The sequence below is a fragment of the Kogia breviceps genome, chromosome 5 (genome assembly GCF_026419965.1).
Source record: "Kogia breviceps isolate mKogBre1 chromosome 5, mKogBre1 haplotype 1, whole genome shotgun sequence".
Lineage (NCBI taxonomy): Eukaryota > Metazoa > Chordata > Mammalia > Artiodactyla > Physeteridae > Kogia > Kogia breviceps.
This window is the reverse complement of record NC_081314.1, coordinates 104,038,879-104,058,080: the sequence shown is the minus strand read 5'-3', so window position 1 is coordinate 104,058,080 and position 19,202 is coordinate 104,038,879. Positions and strand designations below refer to the sequence as shown.

Genomic DNA, 19,202 nt, shown 5'->3' with positions numbered 1-19,202 from the left:
TTTTTAAAATTCTGAAACTGATCTAATTTTGTCAGGCTTATGTATGTGGTATTAACTGTTCAGTCTTCCTACTCTATTCCAAACTCAGATAACAGGTACTCAAAGAAAACACTGCATTTTTGCATTCAGAAACTGTAAAATGTGGAAATAATGACATAAAGTGAAAATTACCTTGCTTATCTATAACCGAGTATGAAGCCAAAAATCCTCGTCCAGAAACATGAATTCCACTCATGAACAGCACTGTAATTTCATTGCTTTTTGATTCAATTGAATGGTTCATTTGCAACCCCAGACCACAGTATTTGCCTAGGAATCAAAGAAAAGCAGATATTTGGTGTGATTCATGAAGTCAATAATATTTACAATGTAGGTAAAAGAATCATAATAATATACCAAACTGGGCAGTAAATTAATCTAAAATGATGACTAGAATGTTTAATGATGAAAAACTCACATTACTCTGGAGAGAAAAGAAAATTCCAAGTAATAACTGTTCAAATGATTCAAAAGGAAAAAGTGTGTACAGGCATCACTGACCTTATAATGACTCAATTTCCTGTGAAATATATTTATACTCTTTAAAACTGTGACAAGGGATTTAAAAAAATTAACTTAAAGCATTTCATGCAGGCAGATCGCTCATAAATGAATTGACAGTCAAGCAGTAGTATTCTTAACATGTTCCCCAAGGGGGAACATATTCTTCAGCTCAGGGCACCCCTCAAACCTTTTACAGACCTTCTCAAGTTTTCTTCCAAGAATTGTTGGACTTCTGTCAACCCCTTTAGGTGATCATATCTAGTCCTACAGCTTTAACTATGATATGACAATCCACATTTATACCTCTACATAGCCTTTTCCTTAAACTTCAGATGCATATATTTAACTGCCTACCAACTTTTATCCTTTAATGTCTAACAGACATGTAAAAAATAACATATCCTCCCTCAGTACAGAGCTAAGTTTATTAAGATAAAAGGGCAGAAAAAAAAATCAGAGCAAGATATCCACCAATAACTAATAAAAATGGGTTTTTCTTATGTACCTGGTAACTTTAACAAATTCTGAATAAAAAGTTCTAAAAATATTTTAAGTTGAACAACATCACTTGAATAAGAGTAATGTGAACTTCCATAGATATCATTTTCAAGGACTATACATTTTCATGTGAGTAGAAAATGCTAAATAATCAACAAAACACCCCCACCAGAACTGGTAAGGGAGATAAGGTCACAAGGTCTATATACAAAAGTCAATTGTAAAAAAAAAAAAAAAAAAAAAAAAAAAAAAAAAAAGTCAATTGTAAACAATAACCTAATCAAAATGGGCAGAAGACCTAAATAGACATTTCTCCAAAGAAGACATACAGATGGCCAACAGGCACATGAAAAGATGCTCAACAGCTCAAATTACTAGAGAAATGCAAATTAAAACCATGATGAGGTATCACCTCACACCAGTCAGCATGGCTATCATCAAAAACTCTACAAATAATAAGTGGGGGAGAAGGTGTGAAGAAAAGGGAACCCTCCTATACTGCTGGTGGGAACGTAAATTGGTGCAGCCACTATGGAAAACTGTAAAATAGAGCTACCATATGATTCAGCAATCTCACTCCTGGTAACATATCCAGAAAAGATGAAAACTGTAATTTGAAAAGATACATGCAACCCCCCTCCCTGCCAATGTTCATAATATAGCAGCACTATTTACAATAGCCAAGACACAGAAGCAACCTAAGCGTCCGTCAACAAATGGATGGATAAAGAAGATGTGGTATGGGACTTCACTGGTGGTACAGTGGTAAAGAATCCACATTCCAATGCAGGGGACACGGGTTCCATCCCTGGGCAGGGAACTAAGATTCCACATGCTGCGGGGCAACTAAGTGCACGTGCCTCAACTACAGAGCCTGCGTGCTGCAAACTAGAGTCCAGGTCCTCTGGAGCCCAAGCACTCTGGAGTCCACATGCCCTGGAGCCCACACACCACAACTAGAGACAGAAAACCCACAGGCCACAACTAGAGAGAAGCCCACACGCTGAAACAAAGACCCGACACAGCCGGAAAAAAAAAAAAGACCCCCCCAAAAAAATGAAAAAAATGTGCGTGAGCTGTGGCTGTTGGTGCGGACACCAGAGATGTGCGTGGGACGCTAGGGCTGCTGCTGCCGCCACCAAGAGGCCTATGTGCAAGCACAGGTCACTCTCCACACCTCCCTCCCGGGAGCCTGTGCAGCCCGCCACTGCCAGGGTCCGGTGATCCAGGGACAGCTTCCCCGGGAGAACGCACGGCGTGCCTCAGGCTGGTGCAGTGTCACGCTGGCCTGTGCCACCGTGGGCTCGCCCTGCATCCGTACCCCTCCCTCCCCCTGGCTTGTGCTAGAGCCCCTGAATCAGCTGCTCCTTTAACTCCGTCCTGTCTGAGAGAAGAGCAGAAGCCCTCCGACGACCTACACGCAGAGGCGGGGCCAAGTCCAAAGCTGAACCCCAGGAGCTGTGCGAACAAAGAGGAGAGGGGAGGGTCTCTCCCAGCAGCCTCAGAAGCAGTGGATTAAATCTCCACAATCAACTTGAAGTGCCCTGCATCTGTGGAATACCTGAATAGACAGCGAATCATCCCAAGTTGAGGAGGTGGACTTTGGGAGCAAGATATACTATTATTTCCCCCTTTTTCTCTTTTTGTGAGTGTGTATGTGTGTGCTGCTGTGTGAGATTTTGTCTGTATAGCTTTGCTTTCACCATTTGTCCTAGGGTTCTGGCCGAACCGTTTTCTTTTTAAATTTTTCTTCTTAATAATTATTTTTTATTTTAACAACTTTATTTTATCCTACTTTATCTTCTTTCTTTCTTCCTTTCTTCCTCCCTTCCTTCTTTTCTTCCTCCCTTTCTTCCTCTTCCTTCCTTCCTTCGTTTCTTCCTTCCTTCCTTTCTTTTCTATTTTTTCTCCCTTTTATTGAGCCATGTGGATTAAAGCCTCTTGGTGCTCCAGCCAGGCTTCAGGGCTGTGTCTCTGAGGTGGGAGAACCAACTTCAGGACACTGGTCCACAAGAGACCTCGCAGCCTGACGCAATATCAAACAGTGAAAATCTCCCAGAGATCTCCATCTCAACATCAAGACCCAGCTTCACTCAACGACCAGCAAGCTCCAGTGCTGGACACCCTATGCCCAACAACTAGCAAGACAGGACTACAGCCCCATTCATTAGCAGAGAGGCTGCTTATAATCATAATAAGGCTACCGACACCCCAAAACACACCACCAGACGTGGACCTGCCCACCAGAAAGACAAGATCCAGCCTCATCCACCAGAACATAGGCACTAGTCCCCCCAAACAGGAAACTTACTCAACCCACTGAACCAACCTTAGCCACTGGGGACAGACACCAAAATCAATGGGAACTATGAACCTGCAGCCTGTGAAAAGGAGACCCCAAACACAGCAAGTTAAGCAAAATGAGAAGCAGAGAGAAACACACAGCAGATGAAGGAGCAAGGTATAAACCCACCTGACCAAACAAATGAAGAGGAAATAGGGAGACTAGCTGAAAAAGAATTCAGAATAATGATAGTAAAGATGATCCAAGACCTTGGAAAAAGAATAGACAAATTGCAAGAAACATTTAACAAGGACCTAGAAGAAATAAAGAGGAAGCAAGCAACGATGAGCAACACAATAAATGAAATTTAAAATACTCTAGATGGGATCAATAGCAGAATACTAAGGCAGAAGAATGGATAAGTGACCTGGAAGATAAAATAGTGGAAATAACTACTGCAGAGCAGAAGAAAGAAAAAAGAATGAAAAGAACTGAGGACAGTCTCAGAGACCTCTGGGACAACATTAAATGCACCAACATTCGAATTATAGGAGTCCCAGAAGAAGAAGAGAAAAAGAAAGGGACTGAGAAAATATTTGAAGAGATTATAGTTGAAAACTTCCCTAATATAGGAAAGGAAATAGTCAATCAAGTCCAGGAAGCACAGAGAGTCCCATACAGGATAAACCCAAGGAGAAACACGCCAAGACACATATTAATCAAACTATAAAAATTAAATACAAAGAAAACATATTAAAAGCAGCAAGGGAAAAACAACAAATAACACACAAGGGAATCCCCATAAGGTTAAAAGCTGATCTTTCAGCAGAAATTCTGCAAGCCAGAAGGGAGTGGCAGGAAATATTTAAACTGATGAAGGAGAAAAACCTACAGCCAAGATTACTCTACCCAGCAAGGATCTCATTCACATTTGATGGAGAAATTAAAACCTTTACAGACAAGCAAAAGCTGAGAGAGTTCAGCACCACCTAACCAGCTTTACAACAAATGCTAAAGGAACTTCTCTAGGTAAGAAACACAAGAGAAGGAAAAGACCTATAAGAACAAACGCGAAACAATTAAGTAAATGGTGACAGGAACATACATATCGATAATTACCTTAAATGTAAATGGATTAAATGCTCCCACCAAAAGACACAGACTGGCTAAATGGATACAAAAACAAGACCCATATATATGCTATCTACAAGAGACCCACTTCAGACCTAGGGACACATACAGACTGAAAGTGAGGGGATGGAAAAAGATATTCCATGCAAATGGAAATCAGAAGAAAGCTGGAGTAGCAATTCTCATATCAGACAAAATAGACTTTAAAATAAAAACTATTACAAGAGACAAAGAAGGACACTACATAATGATCAAGGGATCGATCCATGAGGAAGATATAAACAATTGTAAATATTTATGCACCCAACATAGGAGCACCTCAATACATAAGGCAAATACTAACAGCCATAAAAGGGGAAATTGACAGTAACACAATCATTGTAGAGGACTTTAACACCCCACTTTCACCAATGAACAGATCATCCAAAATGAAAATAAATACGGAAACACAAGCTTTAAATGATACATTACACAAGATGGACTTAATTGATATTTATAGGACATTCCATCCAAAAACAACAGAATACACATTTTTCTCAAGTGCTCATGGAACATTCTCCAAGAGAGATCATATCTTGGGTCACAAATCTGGCCTTGGTAAATTTAAGAAAATTGAAATCGTATCAAGTATCTTTTCTGACCACAATGCTATGAGACTAGATATTAATTACAGGAAAAGGTCTGTAAAAAATACAAACACATGGAGGCTAAACAATACACTACTTAATAATGAAGTGATCACTGAAGAAATCAAAGAGGAAATCAAGAAATACTTAGAAACAAATGACAATGGAGACACGATGACCCAAAAACTATGGGATACAGCAAAAGCAGTTCTAAGAGGGAAGTTTATAGCAATACAATCCTACCTTAAGAAACAGAAAACATTTCGAATAAACAACCTAACTTTGCACCTAAAGCAATTAGAGAAAGAAAAACAAAAAATCCCCAAATTTAGCAGAAGGAAAGAAATCAAAAAGATCAGATCAGAAATAAATGAAACAGAAATAAAGGAAACGATAGCAAAGCTCAATAAAACTAAAAGCTGGTTCTTTGAGAAGATAAACAAAATTGATAAACCATTAGCCAGACTCCTCAAGAAAAAAAGGGAGAAGACTCAAATCAATAGAATTAGAAATGAAAAAGGAGACTAACAACGGACACTGCAGAAATACAAAAGATTATTACAGATTACTACAAGCAACTCTATGCCAATAAAATGGACAACCTGGAAGAAATGGACAAATTCTTAGAAATGCACAACCTTCTGAGACTGAACCAGGAAGAAATAGAAAATATGAACAGACCAATCACAAGCACTGAAATTGAAACTGTGATTAAAAATCTTCCAACAAACAAAAGCCCAGGACCAGATGGCTTCACAGGCGAATTCTATCAAACATTTAGAGAAGAGCTAACACCTGTCCTTCTCAACCTCTTCCAAAAGATAGCAGAGGGAGGAACACTCCCAAAGTCATTCTATGAGGCCACCATCACCCTGATACCAAAACCAGACAAAGACGTCACAAAGAAAGAAAACTATAGGCCAATATCACTGATGAACACAGATGCAAAAATCCTCAACAAAATACTAGCAAACAGAATCCAACAGCACATTAAAAGGATCATACACCATGATCAAGTGCGGTTTATTCCAGGAATGCAAGGATTCTTCAATATATGCAAATCAATCAACGTGATACACCATATCAACAAACTGAAGGAGAAAAACCATATGATCATCTCAATAGATGCAGAGAAAGCTTTTGACAAAATTCAACACCCATTTATGATAAAAACCCTGCAAAAAGTAGGCACAGAGGGAACTTTACTCAACATAATAAAGGCCATATATGACAAACCCACAGCCAGCATTGTTCTCAATGGTGAAAAACTGAAACCATTTGCACTAAGATCAGGAACAAGACAAGGTTGCTCACTCTCACCACTCTTATTCAACCTAGTTTTGGAAGTTCTAGCCACAGCAATCAGAGAAGAAAAAGAAATAAAAGGAATCCAAATTGGAAAAGAAGAAATAAAGCTATCACTGTTTGCAGATGACATGATACTATACATAGAGAATACTAAGGATTCTACCAGAAAACTACTAGAGCTAATCAATGAATTTGGTAAAGTAGCAGGATACAAAATTAATGCACAGAAATCTCTGGCATTCTTATACACTAATGATGAAAAATCTGAGAGTGAAATTAAGAAAACACTCCCATTTACCACTGCAACAAAAAGAATAAAATATCTAGGAATAAACCTACCTAAGGAGACAAAAAGACCTGTATGCAGAAAATTATAAGACACTCATGAAAGAAATTAAAGATGATACAAATAGATAGAGAGATATCCCATGTTCTTGGATTGGAAGAATCAACACTGTGAACATGACTCTACTACTCAAAGCAATCTACAGATTCAATGCAATCCCTATCAAACTACCAATGGCATTTTTTACAGAACTAGAACAAAAAATTTCACAATTTGTATGGAAACACAAAAGACCCCGAATAGCCAAAGCAATCTTGAGAACAAAAAATCAAGCTGGAGGAATCAGGCTCCCCAACTTCAGACTATACTACAAAGCTACAGTAATCAAGATAATATGGTACTGGCCCAAAAACAGAAATATAGATCAATGGAACAGGATAGAAAGCCCAGAGATAAACCCACACACATATGGTCACCTTATCTTTGATAAAGGAGGAAAAATATACAGTGGAGAAAAGACAGTCTCTTCAATAAGTGGTGCTGGGAAAACTGGACAGGTACATGTAAAGGTATGAAATTAGAACACTCCCTAACACCATACACAAAAATAAATCAAAATGGGATAAAGAACTCCATGTAAGGCCAGATACTATCAAACTCTTAGAGGAAAACATAGGCAGAACACTCTATGACATAAATCACAGCAAGATCCTTTTTGACCCACCTCCTAGATAAATGGAAAGAAAAACAAAAACAAACAAATGGGACCTAATGAAACTACAAAGCTTTTGCACAGCAAAGGATACCATAAACAAGACCAAAAGACAACCCTCAGAATGGGAGAAAATAGTTGCAAATGAAGCAACTGACAAAGGATTAATCTCCAAAATTTATAAGCAACTCATGCAGCTCAATAACAAAAAAACAACCCAATCCAAAAATGGGCAGAAGACCTAAATAGACATTTCTCCAAAGAAGATATACAGATTGCCAACAAACACATGAAAGAATGCTCAATATCATTAATCATTAGAGAAATACAAATCAAAACTACAGTGAGATAACATCTCACACCAGTCAGAATGGCTATCATCAAAAAATCTAGAAACAACAAATGCTGGAGAGGGTGTGGAGAAAAGGGAACACTCTTGCACTGCTGGTGGGAATGTAAATTGATACAGCCACTATGGAGAACAGTATGGAGGTTCCTTAAAAAACTAAAAATGGAACTACCATACGACCCAGCAATCCCACTACTGGGCATATACCCTGAGAAAACCATAATTTAAAAAGAGTCATGCACCAAAATGTTCATTGCAGCTCTATTTACAATAGCCAGGACATGGAAGCAACCTAAGTGTCCATCAACAGATGAATGGATAAAGAAGATGTGGCACATATATACAATGGAATATTACTCAGCCATAAAAAGAAATGAAACAGAGTTATTTGTAATGAGGTGGATAGACCTGGAGTCGGTCATACAGAGTGAAGTAAATCAGAAGGAGTAAAACAAATACCATATGCTAACTCATATATATGGAATCTAAGAAAAAAAATGTCATGAAGAGAGTAGGGGTAGGACGGGAATAAAACACAGACCTACTAGAGCCTGAACTTGAGGACATGGGGAGTGGGAAGGGTAAGCTGTGACAAAGTGAGAGAGTGGCATGGACCTATATACACTACCAAATGTAAAATAGATAGCTAGTGGGAAGCAGCCGCATAGCACAGGGAGATCAGCTCGATGCTTTGTGACCACCTAGAGGGGTGGGATAGGGAGGGTGGGAGGGAGGAAGACGCAAGAGGGAAGAGATATGGGAACATATTATATGTGTAACTGATTCACTCTGTGTAAAGTGGAAACTAACACACCATTGTAAAACAGTTATACTCCAACAAAGATGTGAAAAAGAAAAAAAAAAAGTATATATAAAGACAAAAGAGCCAGAATGGAAAATGCCATATTGAAGGACAACAACAAAGTTGGAGAACTGACACCACTTGTTTTCAAGACTTACTATAAAGCTACAGTGTGCTTTATAGTAAGACAGTGTGCTACTGGTCAAAGAATAGACAAACAGATCAATGGAAAAGAATAGAGAGCCCAGAAATAGATCCACATAAATATAGTCAACTGATAATGGAGCAAAGGCAATACAACAGAGCAAAGATAGTCTTTTCAGCAAATTGTGCTGGAACAACTGGACATCCACATGCAAAAATAAAAAAGAATCTAGACACAGACCTTATACTCTTCACAGAAATCAACTCAAAATGGATCACAGACCTAAAGGTAAAATGCAAAACTGTAAGACTCCTAGAAGATGACCTAGGAGAAAATCTGGATAATCTTGGGTATGGTTATGACTTTTAGATACAACAAAAAAGGCAGGATCCATGATAGAAATATTTGGTAAGCTGGATTTCATTAAAATTAAAAACTTTGGCTCTGTAAAAGGCAATGTCTAGAGATTGAGAAGACAAGCCGGAGACTGGAAGAAAATATTTGCAAAAGACATATCTGGTAAAGGACACATCTGATAGAGAACTCCTATCCAAAATATATAAAGAACGCTTAAAACTCCACAATAAGAAAACAACCTAATTTAAAAATGGGCCAAAGAAGATATACAGATGGCAAATAGGCATATGAAAAGATGCTCTACATTATCTATCATCAGGGAAATGCAAATTTAAAACACAATGAGATATCACTGTACACCTATTAGCATGGTCAAAATCCAGAACACTGACAACACCAAATGCTGGTGAAAATGTGGAGCTACAAGAACTCTCATTCATTGCTTATGGGAAAGTGAAATGGTACATCCACTTTGGAAGACAGTTTGGGGATTTCTTACAAAACTAAACAGTCTAACCATCCAATCCAGCAATCACACTCTTAGGTATTTACCCAAAGGAGTTGAAAATTTATGTCCACACAAAAAACTGCACATGGATGTTTACAGCAGTTTTATTCAAAATTGTCTGAACTTGGAAGCAACCAAGATGTCCATTAGTAGTTGCATGGATAAACTGTGGTACATCGAGACCATGGAACATTACTCAGTACTAAAAAGAGCTATCAAGCCATGAGAAGACATGAAGGAACTTTAAATGACTAACACTAGTGAAAGAAGGTAATCTGAAAAGGCTACATATTGCTTGATTCCAACCATACGCCATTCAAGAAAGGCAAAACTACAGCGACAATAAAAAGATCAATGGTTGCCAGAGTTTGTGGGAGAGGGATGAATAAGCAGAGCACAGAGGACTTCTAGGGCAGTGAAATACTCTGATACCACAGTGATGGACAAATGTCATTGTTCAAGCACACAGAATGTGTAACACCAAAAAAAGAAAAAATCATTAGCCACTAAGGAAATGCAAATCAAACCCACAATGAGATACCACTTTACACCTACAAAGATGGCTAGGATAAAAAAGACAGATAACAGTAAGTGTTGACAAGCATATAGAAAAATTGGAACACTCACACACTGCTGGTAAATGGTACAGTCACTCCAGAAAAAAGCCTGTCAGTTCTTCAAATAGTTAAACACAGAGTTACCATATGACTCAGCAATTCTACTTCTAGGCATATACCCCAAAGAAATGCAAACATATGTCCACATAAAAACTTGTACAGGATAGCTCACGGCAGCATTATTCATAATGGCTAAAAGGTGCAAACATCCTAGGGTAAACTGGCATGGCGAGATGGTGATAAATCTAAAAGAAAGAATGATGTGATCCTTTGGAAACAGAAGGAGCTGTGAGAATTGAGATGACCTATCTAGAGTCTTCTACTGGAGACAAGAAATCTCTTGCCTTTTGGGGGAAGGAAACGCTGTATCTCTGAATGGGAAGAGATGTTAGATGTTAAGTGGGTCACCTATGTGAAGGCCTGGATGCTGGTGGGGGTTGGGTGCATGGCTATCAACACCACAGGAAACTTAAACAGTAGAGTGAGAAGAAGCCTTTAAGGAGAAAGTGGCTAAGAAGTCCATGAAAGCTCCAAAGGATAGAGCTCAGGGGCCCAGGAAAATGTGGCAGGAGCTAGAACCAATAATCTCTTTGTAATAATTCTAAGTGGAAAAGTCATTATTTATATAACTAATTCCTTTACCATAGAAATTTAGGTTTCTATTTTTTCCCATATTTTAGATAATGATGCAATAGATTTGTTCATATGCACAGCCTTTTCCCCCCCATATTTAAAATGATTATTGAGGCCAGATATTTTTAAATTACAGGGTCGTGTTGCCTTCCAAAAGAGTTACACTAATTTACGTCACTACCTCTAATATAGGTTGAGAGTTTATTTCAAGGCAGCCTTATTATCACTTTTTTCCTGTTTATAAGTGCTTTTAAATATTCTATAAACTTTATAAAAATTTTGAATATAAGGAGAAAAAAATAATCGTTCTTATATAATCCTATTATACTGAGATAACCACTAGGAACACTCTGAAGGGTACATCTCAATGCCTTGGCTCTCACCATCTGTTAAATGAAAATTATAAAACTATTTATCTCATAGGGTTACAGCCATCGTTAAATGAACATACATGTGCATGTTTACGTGCATATACATGCACACAAGCAAAGTATTCTCTCTTTATTCATCAATTCATATACTTGCTCTTATTTAACATAAACCACACCTACATAACTGCTTTTCAGAAAGTCTGTATCAATTTATTCTGCCTCCAGTAGTATTAGAGATAAAAGAAACTTGGTAATTTGCTATTTTCTTGATTAACTAGTGAAGCTAAATTTTTCCAATGTGCATTGACTTTTAGAATTTCCTCTGGTATGTGATCCTTTTATGCTACCCCTGACCCCTGGCTTAAAAAAAAAATTAACTACTTCTATATTACAAATATGGCAAGAGGGAGATTTTCTTGGGTGGGCCTCACCTAGTCAGGTAGGCCCTTTAAAAGCGAGTGTTTTCTCTGGTTAGTCACGGAAATGGAAATGCAAGAGACACATGTCAGCTGGCCTAAAAGAAAGCAAACATCTAGGTGGTGAACTAGCACTCCAGATGGCCTCTAGGAACTGAAAGCAGTCCCTGGCCGATAGGCAGCAGGAAAATGAGGACCAGAGTCTTATAACTGCAGGGAATTCTGCCAACAACCAGTGAACTTGGAAGAGATGCCTCAGGCCCAGATGAGAACCGCATCTCCAGCTGATATCTTGATTTCAGCCAGGCAAAACCCTGAGCAGAGAAGCCAGTCATGCCAAGCCCAGACTTCTGACCTACAGAAACTGAGATAAGAAATATTGTTGTTGTTTTTTTCCCCCTCCATTCAAGATTGGCTTTTATTTTTCATAACTAAACATCCAAATACAAACAGTTTCTATGTGCTAGACCCCAAAAGGTTATTTTCCAAAGAATCAATAAAAATAAAAATACATTTCCAAGTTTAATGTCTTTTTTCCCCACTTTAATAGAACATTTTTTAAAAAAATATATCTAAGAATTTAGCCTGTTCAGAATATTTTTTGGCAAAAAAAAATCAGTCGTAAAATACATGTAAACTTTGTCTACAGCCTTTTCTGAGTTTTCAACACTCATGTCCCCGATAGTAGAACACACAAATGAGTCAGTTATACAGAGACTTGATCAATTTAGTATTTTCTAAGTTATTTCATGTTTAATGTAGTTCAGATCCAAATTTCCACTCACCCTCTCATCTTCCCAAGGATGGCATATAGGTTAGAACTACGTGAATTCCATATATCAGTGGGGAAGGAGTGTCTGACCCAAAGCCATCCCTGGTCATTGATCCATGAGCTCTTCCATTTCCTTATCTTGTTACATCTGTTGGTGCTCTTCTTAGTCATTCTTCACCCTTCTGGTAACATTTAGATGCTCTCTCATACTTTTCTCTGGGGTTTTGACTGCATGTGTCCCTCTTCCACTGGGTCATGGAACCTTTCTTTATAAGGACCAACAGCAAACCAATGTTTCTTCTATTGCTCTTCTTTCAGGATCCGCTTCATCTGCAGGGCTAAAATCAAGGTATCAGCAGGGCTGATTTCTTCTGGAGGCTCTAGGGGAGAATCCACTTTCTTGTTCCTTCCAGCTTCTAGAAGTTGCTGGCATTTCTTGGTTCCTGGCCACACCACTCCAGAAATTTTGACGTTTTAAGCTGCTAAATTTGTGGTAATGTTATGAAACAGAAAACTAATACAATGTGAAATTTACTTTGGTGTATAGTAAGAATACCTTGCTTTTGGATGATCAAATCTGAGATAAGTACTATAGTATGCAAATTGGAGTGTATATATGGCTTAAGCCCTCAATTAGCAGACAGATGTATTTTACTTGCCCTTTTGGCCTGTATAGTTTTGAGCCTAAACTATTTCAAAAATGTTTGAGTTACTTGCCAGGATTTTAAAAATCTGGAAACTCCACATAAATTCTGAATTTCTGGCTTCTCTTGAAACACCACAAGAAAAAAAGAGAAGGAAACCTGGGCTAGTTTTCCAAGTAGTTGTACCTAAGTAATGGATGTCCCTTTTGAAAGAGAAAAGTCACACTCCAGTTTGCCATAGCATCCATCATTCCCTAAAGTCCCCAATCCTGAAGCTCAGTTATCATTTATCATTGTGGCAATGCTGTTATTATAACCTAGTCCATTTCACTCGTTTATTTTACCTGTCTGGCCTTTGTTGGCAGTATATACGTATTCACTTGAATAGAGCTTAGAGATCTTAAGGATATCATGCCTCTTCTAATACCCATAACCAACTACACTTTAGGTAGATGATGAACAGCAACAAATTAAACTCTGGAAGATGGGAAATAAAACACTCTGTATTCAAAAGAGAGGAGAGATCCATCTGATTTCAGACTGACTAGAGGTGGGGTTAATATTGTCATAAAGCTTAAGAAACCTGATTTATGTTCTCAACTAAGTGGAAGATCATTTAACCTATTGAGAGGTGTGCCCTGGAACAATGCTCATTTTAGGACATGGCAACTTAGAAAGATAAGGTGGAGAATGGGGAATTATTTGAGAAAGCAAAAGCACCATCAACTGTCCACCTCTAACAGAAATGGAACTTGCTTAGAGAACATCACTCAATTTACAAACAGACTTGGGGATAGCTTTCTAGGGCCCACGTACAGAAGCACCTCTAATCTCAAAAACAAAACTTGGAATTCCCAAAGGAATTAATTTACTGAATATCCAGGCACTGAGCTAGGTATGTGCTAGAGATTCAGTGATGAAACCAGATAGGCACAGTGCTGCCCTCAGAAAACTTAGTGCAGTGGGACAGAGCAAGTACACAGCTGAAGCCTCTAAAGTACAGAAGCCGCTGCAGTCCCCAGAAAATGTTTAGAGAAGTTTCTATCATTAAATAACATCCATCAGTACAGTTTCTTTAAAAAGTCGGGCTTCAAGGATCACAGCCTTGTGCTTGGTGGGTCAGAGTGAGTTTGAGTTGTAAAATTTAGCTGCCCGACTTCAAGCGATTTTGTGTTCTCTTTCTGAATGACTAGGATGTCTTCCCATAATGATTCCTCTTATGCTGTGACTAACAATAAGTTGTTTTTGGCTGAATTTAGTATTAGTTTTGGCTGCTTCGACAAAAATTCACCTGCTGAGGAAGATGATAGAAGGGTACAGATCTAATTTCCCTTTAAACAATTCAACTATTGGGTATATATTTATTTTTATTTATTTTTTTATTTTTTTCTGTAGTACGCGGGCCTCTCACTGTTGTGGCCTCTCCCGTTGCGGAGCACAGGCTCCGGACGCGCAGGCTCAGCGGCCATGGCTCACGGGCCCAGCCGCCTCGCGGCATGTGGGATCTTCCCGGACCGGGGCACGAACCCGTGTCCCCTGCATCGGCAGGCGGATTCTCAACCACTGCGCCACCAGGGAAGCCCTGGGTATATATTTAAAAGGCCAATAACAAATATTTACTGTGTTTAAAAGGAATTCAGTAAAATCTCTAAGAATGGATTTGCCTCTCCTTCTAAAAGACAGTGGTGACTACTTTAAGAGTATGTTTTTCTACAACACCATAAAGTCATTGTGCATTTTGATTTCAGGGAAGGTGGCTACTTCAGTGTTATTTTTTCATGAATAAATAACAGATCCAGTATTTGCACGTTTTAAAATGAATACGGGGCTTCCCGGGTGGCGCAGTGGTTGAGAGTCCTCCTGCCGATTCAGGGGACGCGGGTTCGTGCCCCGATCCGGGAAGATCCCACATGCCGCGGAGCCCCTGGGCCTGTGAGCCATGGCCGCTGAGCCTGCGCGTCCGGAGCCTGTGCTCCGCAACGGGAGAAGCCACAACAGTGAGAGGCCCGCGTACCGCCAAAAAAAAAGACTACGGTCCATGTGGGAAAATGTACCTTGACATTTTCACTACCTGGACACTTTTACTCCTACTTAACACATCCTACACAAAGATCAATTCTGGATGGACTGAGGATATAAATGTACAGGAGGGAACACAATAAAGCATTTAGAAGAAAACCTTGAGAACATCTTCATGACCTGCAAGTGGGCAAAGATTTTAGAAGATAATACAAAAAGTACGAACCATAAAAAAAATTAATGTGAACATTAAAATTAAGGTAATGTCTGCTTAGCAAAAGATACCAATAGAGGAGTAAAAAGGAAGGCTATATAAAGGGAGAATATTTGTGATAAATATATCTAAAAAGAATCCATAACCAGAATATATAGAAGAACCCCTACAAATAAGAAAATAATCATCCGATAGAAAATAATGTATAAAAAACTTCAAGATTCTTCACAAAAGAAGATATTCAATGGCTAATAAATACATGAAAAGAGAACAATATCATTAGCCAGTAGGTAAATTCAAGGCAAAGCTACAATGTGATATCAGTAAATACAAACTAGAAGGGTGAAAAAAGAAAAAACAGAGAATAATAAATGGTACTCTCATACACTGGTGGTGGGCATGGAGTGGCACCACCACAGATGCATTTGGCAGTATCTACTAAAGCTGACCATAGGCAAGCCCAGGGACCCAGCAATTCTTCTTCTCGATACAGAAATGTGCACTCATGTTCACCAAGACAGGTAATAGAATGTTCATAGCAAACAGTTAGTGACAGCCAAGAAGTGGCTATATGGTGGATATCCCTTAACTTTAAGTAAGGGATTTAAGTTTCCTTACTGTTAGAAATTTAGTTTGCTTCCAGTTTTTCTACATAGTGAATAATGTTGCAACAAACATCTTCCTAACACATCTTCTTCTGTCTTTTGAAATATTTCCTTAGGAGTGATTTTTAATATATACTTCCATACGGCTACCCAAGTGAGTTATACCAATGAACGCAGCCTCAATATTAAAAAAGGACCAATTTCATCACACCCACAGCAACATATGAAAACTTAAATGTTTTTCACTAATCTAAAAGTCAGGGAGGCAATATACTTAGCTTTAAAATTTTTGCATTTCTTTGATTGTAAGAATAATTACCTCCTCTAATATCCTCTTTCATAATGGCATCATAGACAAAAGAGCACCTAAGTTTTTATTACTATCCATGATGGTGACCAAAGGGTCTTGATAGAAAAGTTTATTGCAATCACAAGAAGCAAAATATCCACAAAGCAATATCAATCTTCCCCATCAAATTTAGCAGGCTTTTTCCTTCTCTCTTGTGAAACTTTTACTTTGAGAACTCTAACACTTTTCCTCTGGAAAACCAGCAAACTTCTGGATAGAAGAAAGCTCCATACTCTGCTTCTGTTTCTTCATAAAAACTCTAGAAAAGGTAATGACTCAAGGCCCTGGCTCTTATTAAGTTGACAGCTTCTTTCAGGACAGCTGGCAGAGTTTTCTCATACCGAGTACCCTAATGTAAAAAGCAATGAGTCATAATAGTGTATAGACTTCAGCAAAACCAGATGTGTTGCCAAACATCACAGGTGAGACATATACAGCATCCCAAGAAATTTCTTTCAAAGATTTTCTGGAAAAGTAAACTTTTCACCACTTGGGAGATGTCAAAGACTATTTAATATTTCCTATAAGGGATCACAAATAGGAATTCTTGGATAGGGTCAGCATCATGTAGATTACTTCCATCCAGTTGAATGCTGATGAGAAATGGGACAGATGTCAATTCCTCATTAACCTGCCTCAAAACATTAGAGGAAACATTTTGAAGTAATGACATCATTTATAGAGACAAAGCTTTAGCATTTCTTTTCTGTTCTAGGCCACAAACCAGACTGACCATTCCAGGGTACAAAGATTCACTAAGGTCTTTCGAAACGTATATGGCTTCTATACTTTCCAACGCAACAAGCAACCTCATCGGATGCTTCTGCATTAGGGACAAATCCAAGTTAAATATAAGTACCCATCAAGCCTTGTAATGAAAAAAATTCACAGTAATCAATGTATTTTCATGATAAACAGATATGAGATGCCTTCCTGAGTTCATGCTTTCACAGGCCAGGATTTTATCTCACATGAAATTCTGTGGCTCTCACAACTACCAGGCGAAATACCTATAATCATTAAGATTAGATATCACTTCTTTAATTCCTGCCCAAGGAAAACTACTCTAAATGTAAACTGTTAACAATGATGATCATATTCTAATAACACTTCTTTCAAGTGAAATAATACTTTACACTTTAATTTGACATAAAATAATAATTTTTTTTTTTACAAAGACAACTTTAAAAGAAACAGTAAGAAACTTCAAGAACAAAATTTAGTTATTTTTACTAGAGTCACAGATCCCTAAGGCATATTAATAGATTTCATGGAGTCTAAAAATCACTTAAGTGGTAAAGGTTAATGAAAGATCCATTGCGGGAGACAAAGACAATTAAGATATCCCATGCACAGCCAGAAAATACTGAAAAAAAAAAAAATCCACGGTAGGTAACAGCACTGACTTCAGAGAAGAAACTTAAAAGCAAAGAAATCCTGAATAGGGCAATTTTGGAAAGGAAATACTTTGGTGGGAGAAGTAAGTTAAAAGTAACAGAAATGTAAACTGTATGGTAAAGGTGGGGGACAGGGGTCAAAACAAGAGGAGGAAATTTAGGATCTTGCAAGATTAAAAAAAAAAAAAAAAAAAAGGATACACAACTCCTCCCCTTCTATAGCCTCGTCTCTTCAGAAAAAAAGAAAGAAAAATTTACTGCACTAGCAGAAGAGGGCTATCACGAACCTTTCATAAACTACAAAGCTACTAAACCATGCAAACCACCAGCACTGTCCACAGAAATACTAAGGCAGTCTTTATCTACTTAAAAAACATAGTATACAGGGCTTCCCTGGTGGTGCAGTGGTTGAGAATCCGCCTGCCGATGCAGGGGACACGGGTTCGTGCCCCGGTCTGGGAAGATCCCACATGCCGCAGAGCGGCTGGGCCCGTGAGCCATGGCTGCTGAGCCTGCGTGTCCGGAGCCTGTGCTCCGCAACGGGAGAGGCCACAACAGTGAGAGGCCCGCATACCACAAAAAACAAACAAACAAACAAACAAAAACATAGTATACAAAGAAAATAAAAAATAAGAATCTCAACAATTCAGTTTATGGAAACCCTCTCATCCCCCCAAACAATGGTAAAACAGAAGGAAACTGGAACACAACACTAAACTTAATTAAATGTCCTCAAACAAGCAACTGGCGATATGACAAAACACCTTGAAACAGAAACTCAAAAACTAAGAACAGAAATGGACAAAAAGTAGAAAAAAAAAAAAGAGTTGACTGATCTCAGAAAAGAAATACAAAAAAGTGACAAAATTATGTCAGAAATGAAGACTATATTACAAGGCGCACAAGGAATAATAGATTCTAATGAAAACATGGTAATGAATGTTGAAGAAAAGGAGAAAACAAATACAATAAAAAGGAAATTTTAAAAAGTAATAAGGATCAGCAAGAATGTGGTTGAAATGAATGTGGTTGAAATGGCAAACAAAGTCCAGTTTTCTTACAATTAAGGCATCTAAAAAAGATACACAAGACAATGGAAGAGAAATAATATTAAAACTATAATCTAAGAAAACTTTCTAGACTCTACATATTGAAAGAGCTCATTAGATACAATGAAAACTAACTCACAATGATAAACTTCAATACATATCCTTGTAAAACTATTTGACTTTAAAGATAAATAAGGAATCTTTACAGCCTTGATACGAAGATCAAATGCCTTATAAAGGCAAGAGAATTCAACTAGTGTCAAACCTCTCAAAAAACAATATAAAAAGCCAGGCAATAATAGAAGAGGATTTTTTTTTTAACTCAAAGAATGAACACATGAACCAAGAACTTATATATCAAATCAAGCTCTCAAGGTAAGAAAAAATTTTAAATTAAGCAGTTTTAAACATGCAAGATACTCTGTACCCATAAGCCTTTCTTAAGGAATCAATCTATTCAAAGATGAACTTCATCCATTCAAGATATAACTGGGAGAACTTAAGCAAAAAGACTGGCAGTGAACATTTAATATGTTTAAACACTGATCGAGAAAAGGTAGAGATAGG

General features: G+C 38.0%; 1 protein-coding gene across 4 annotated transcripts in view; it reads right to left on the bottom strand.

The window, feature by feature from the left end:
* DCBLD2 (discoidin, CUB and LCCL domain containing 2) overlaps positions 1–19,202 on the bottom strand; it is an 856,719-nt gene that overhangs the window by 59,803 nt on the left and 777,714 nt on the right. For all 4 annotated transcript variants that reach the window (XM_067034824.1, XM_067034823.1, XM_067034822.1 and 1 more), the window contains one exon: positions 172–309. In XM_067034824.1, the coding sequence (XP_066890925.1) occupies positions 172–309 (138 nt within the window). The remainder of the gene's footprint in view (positions 1–171; positions 310–19,202) is intronic.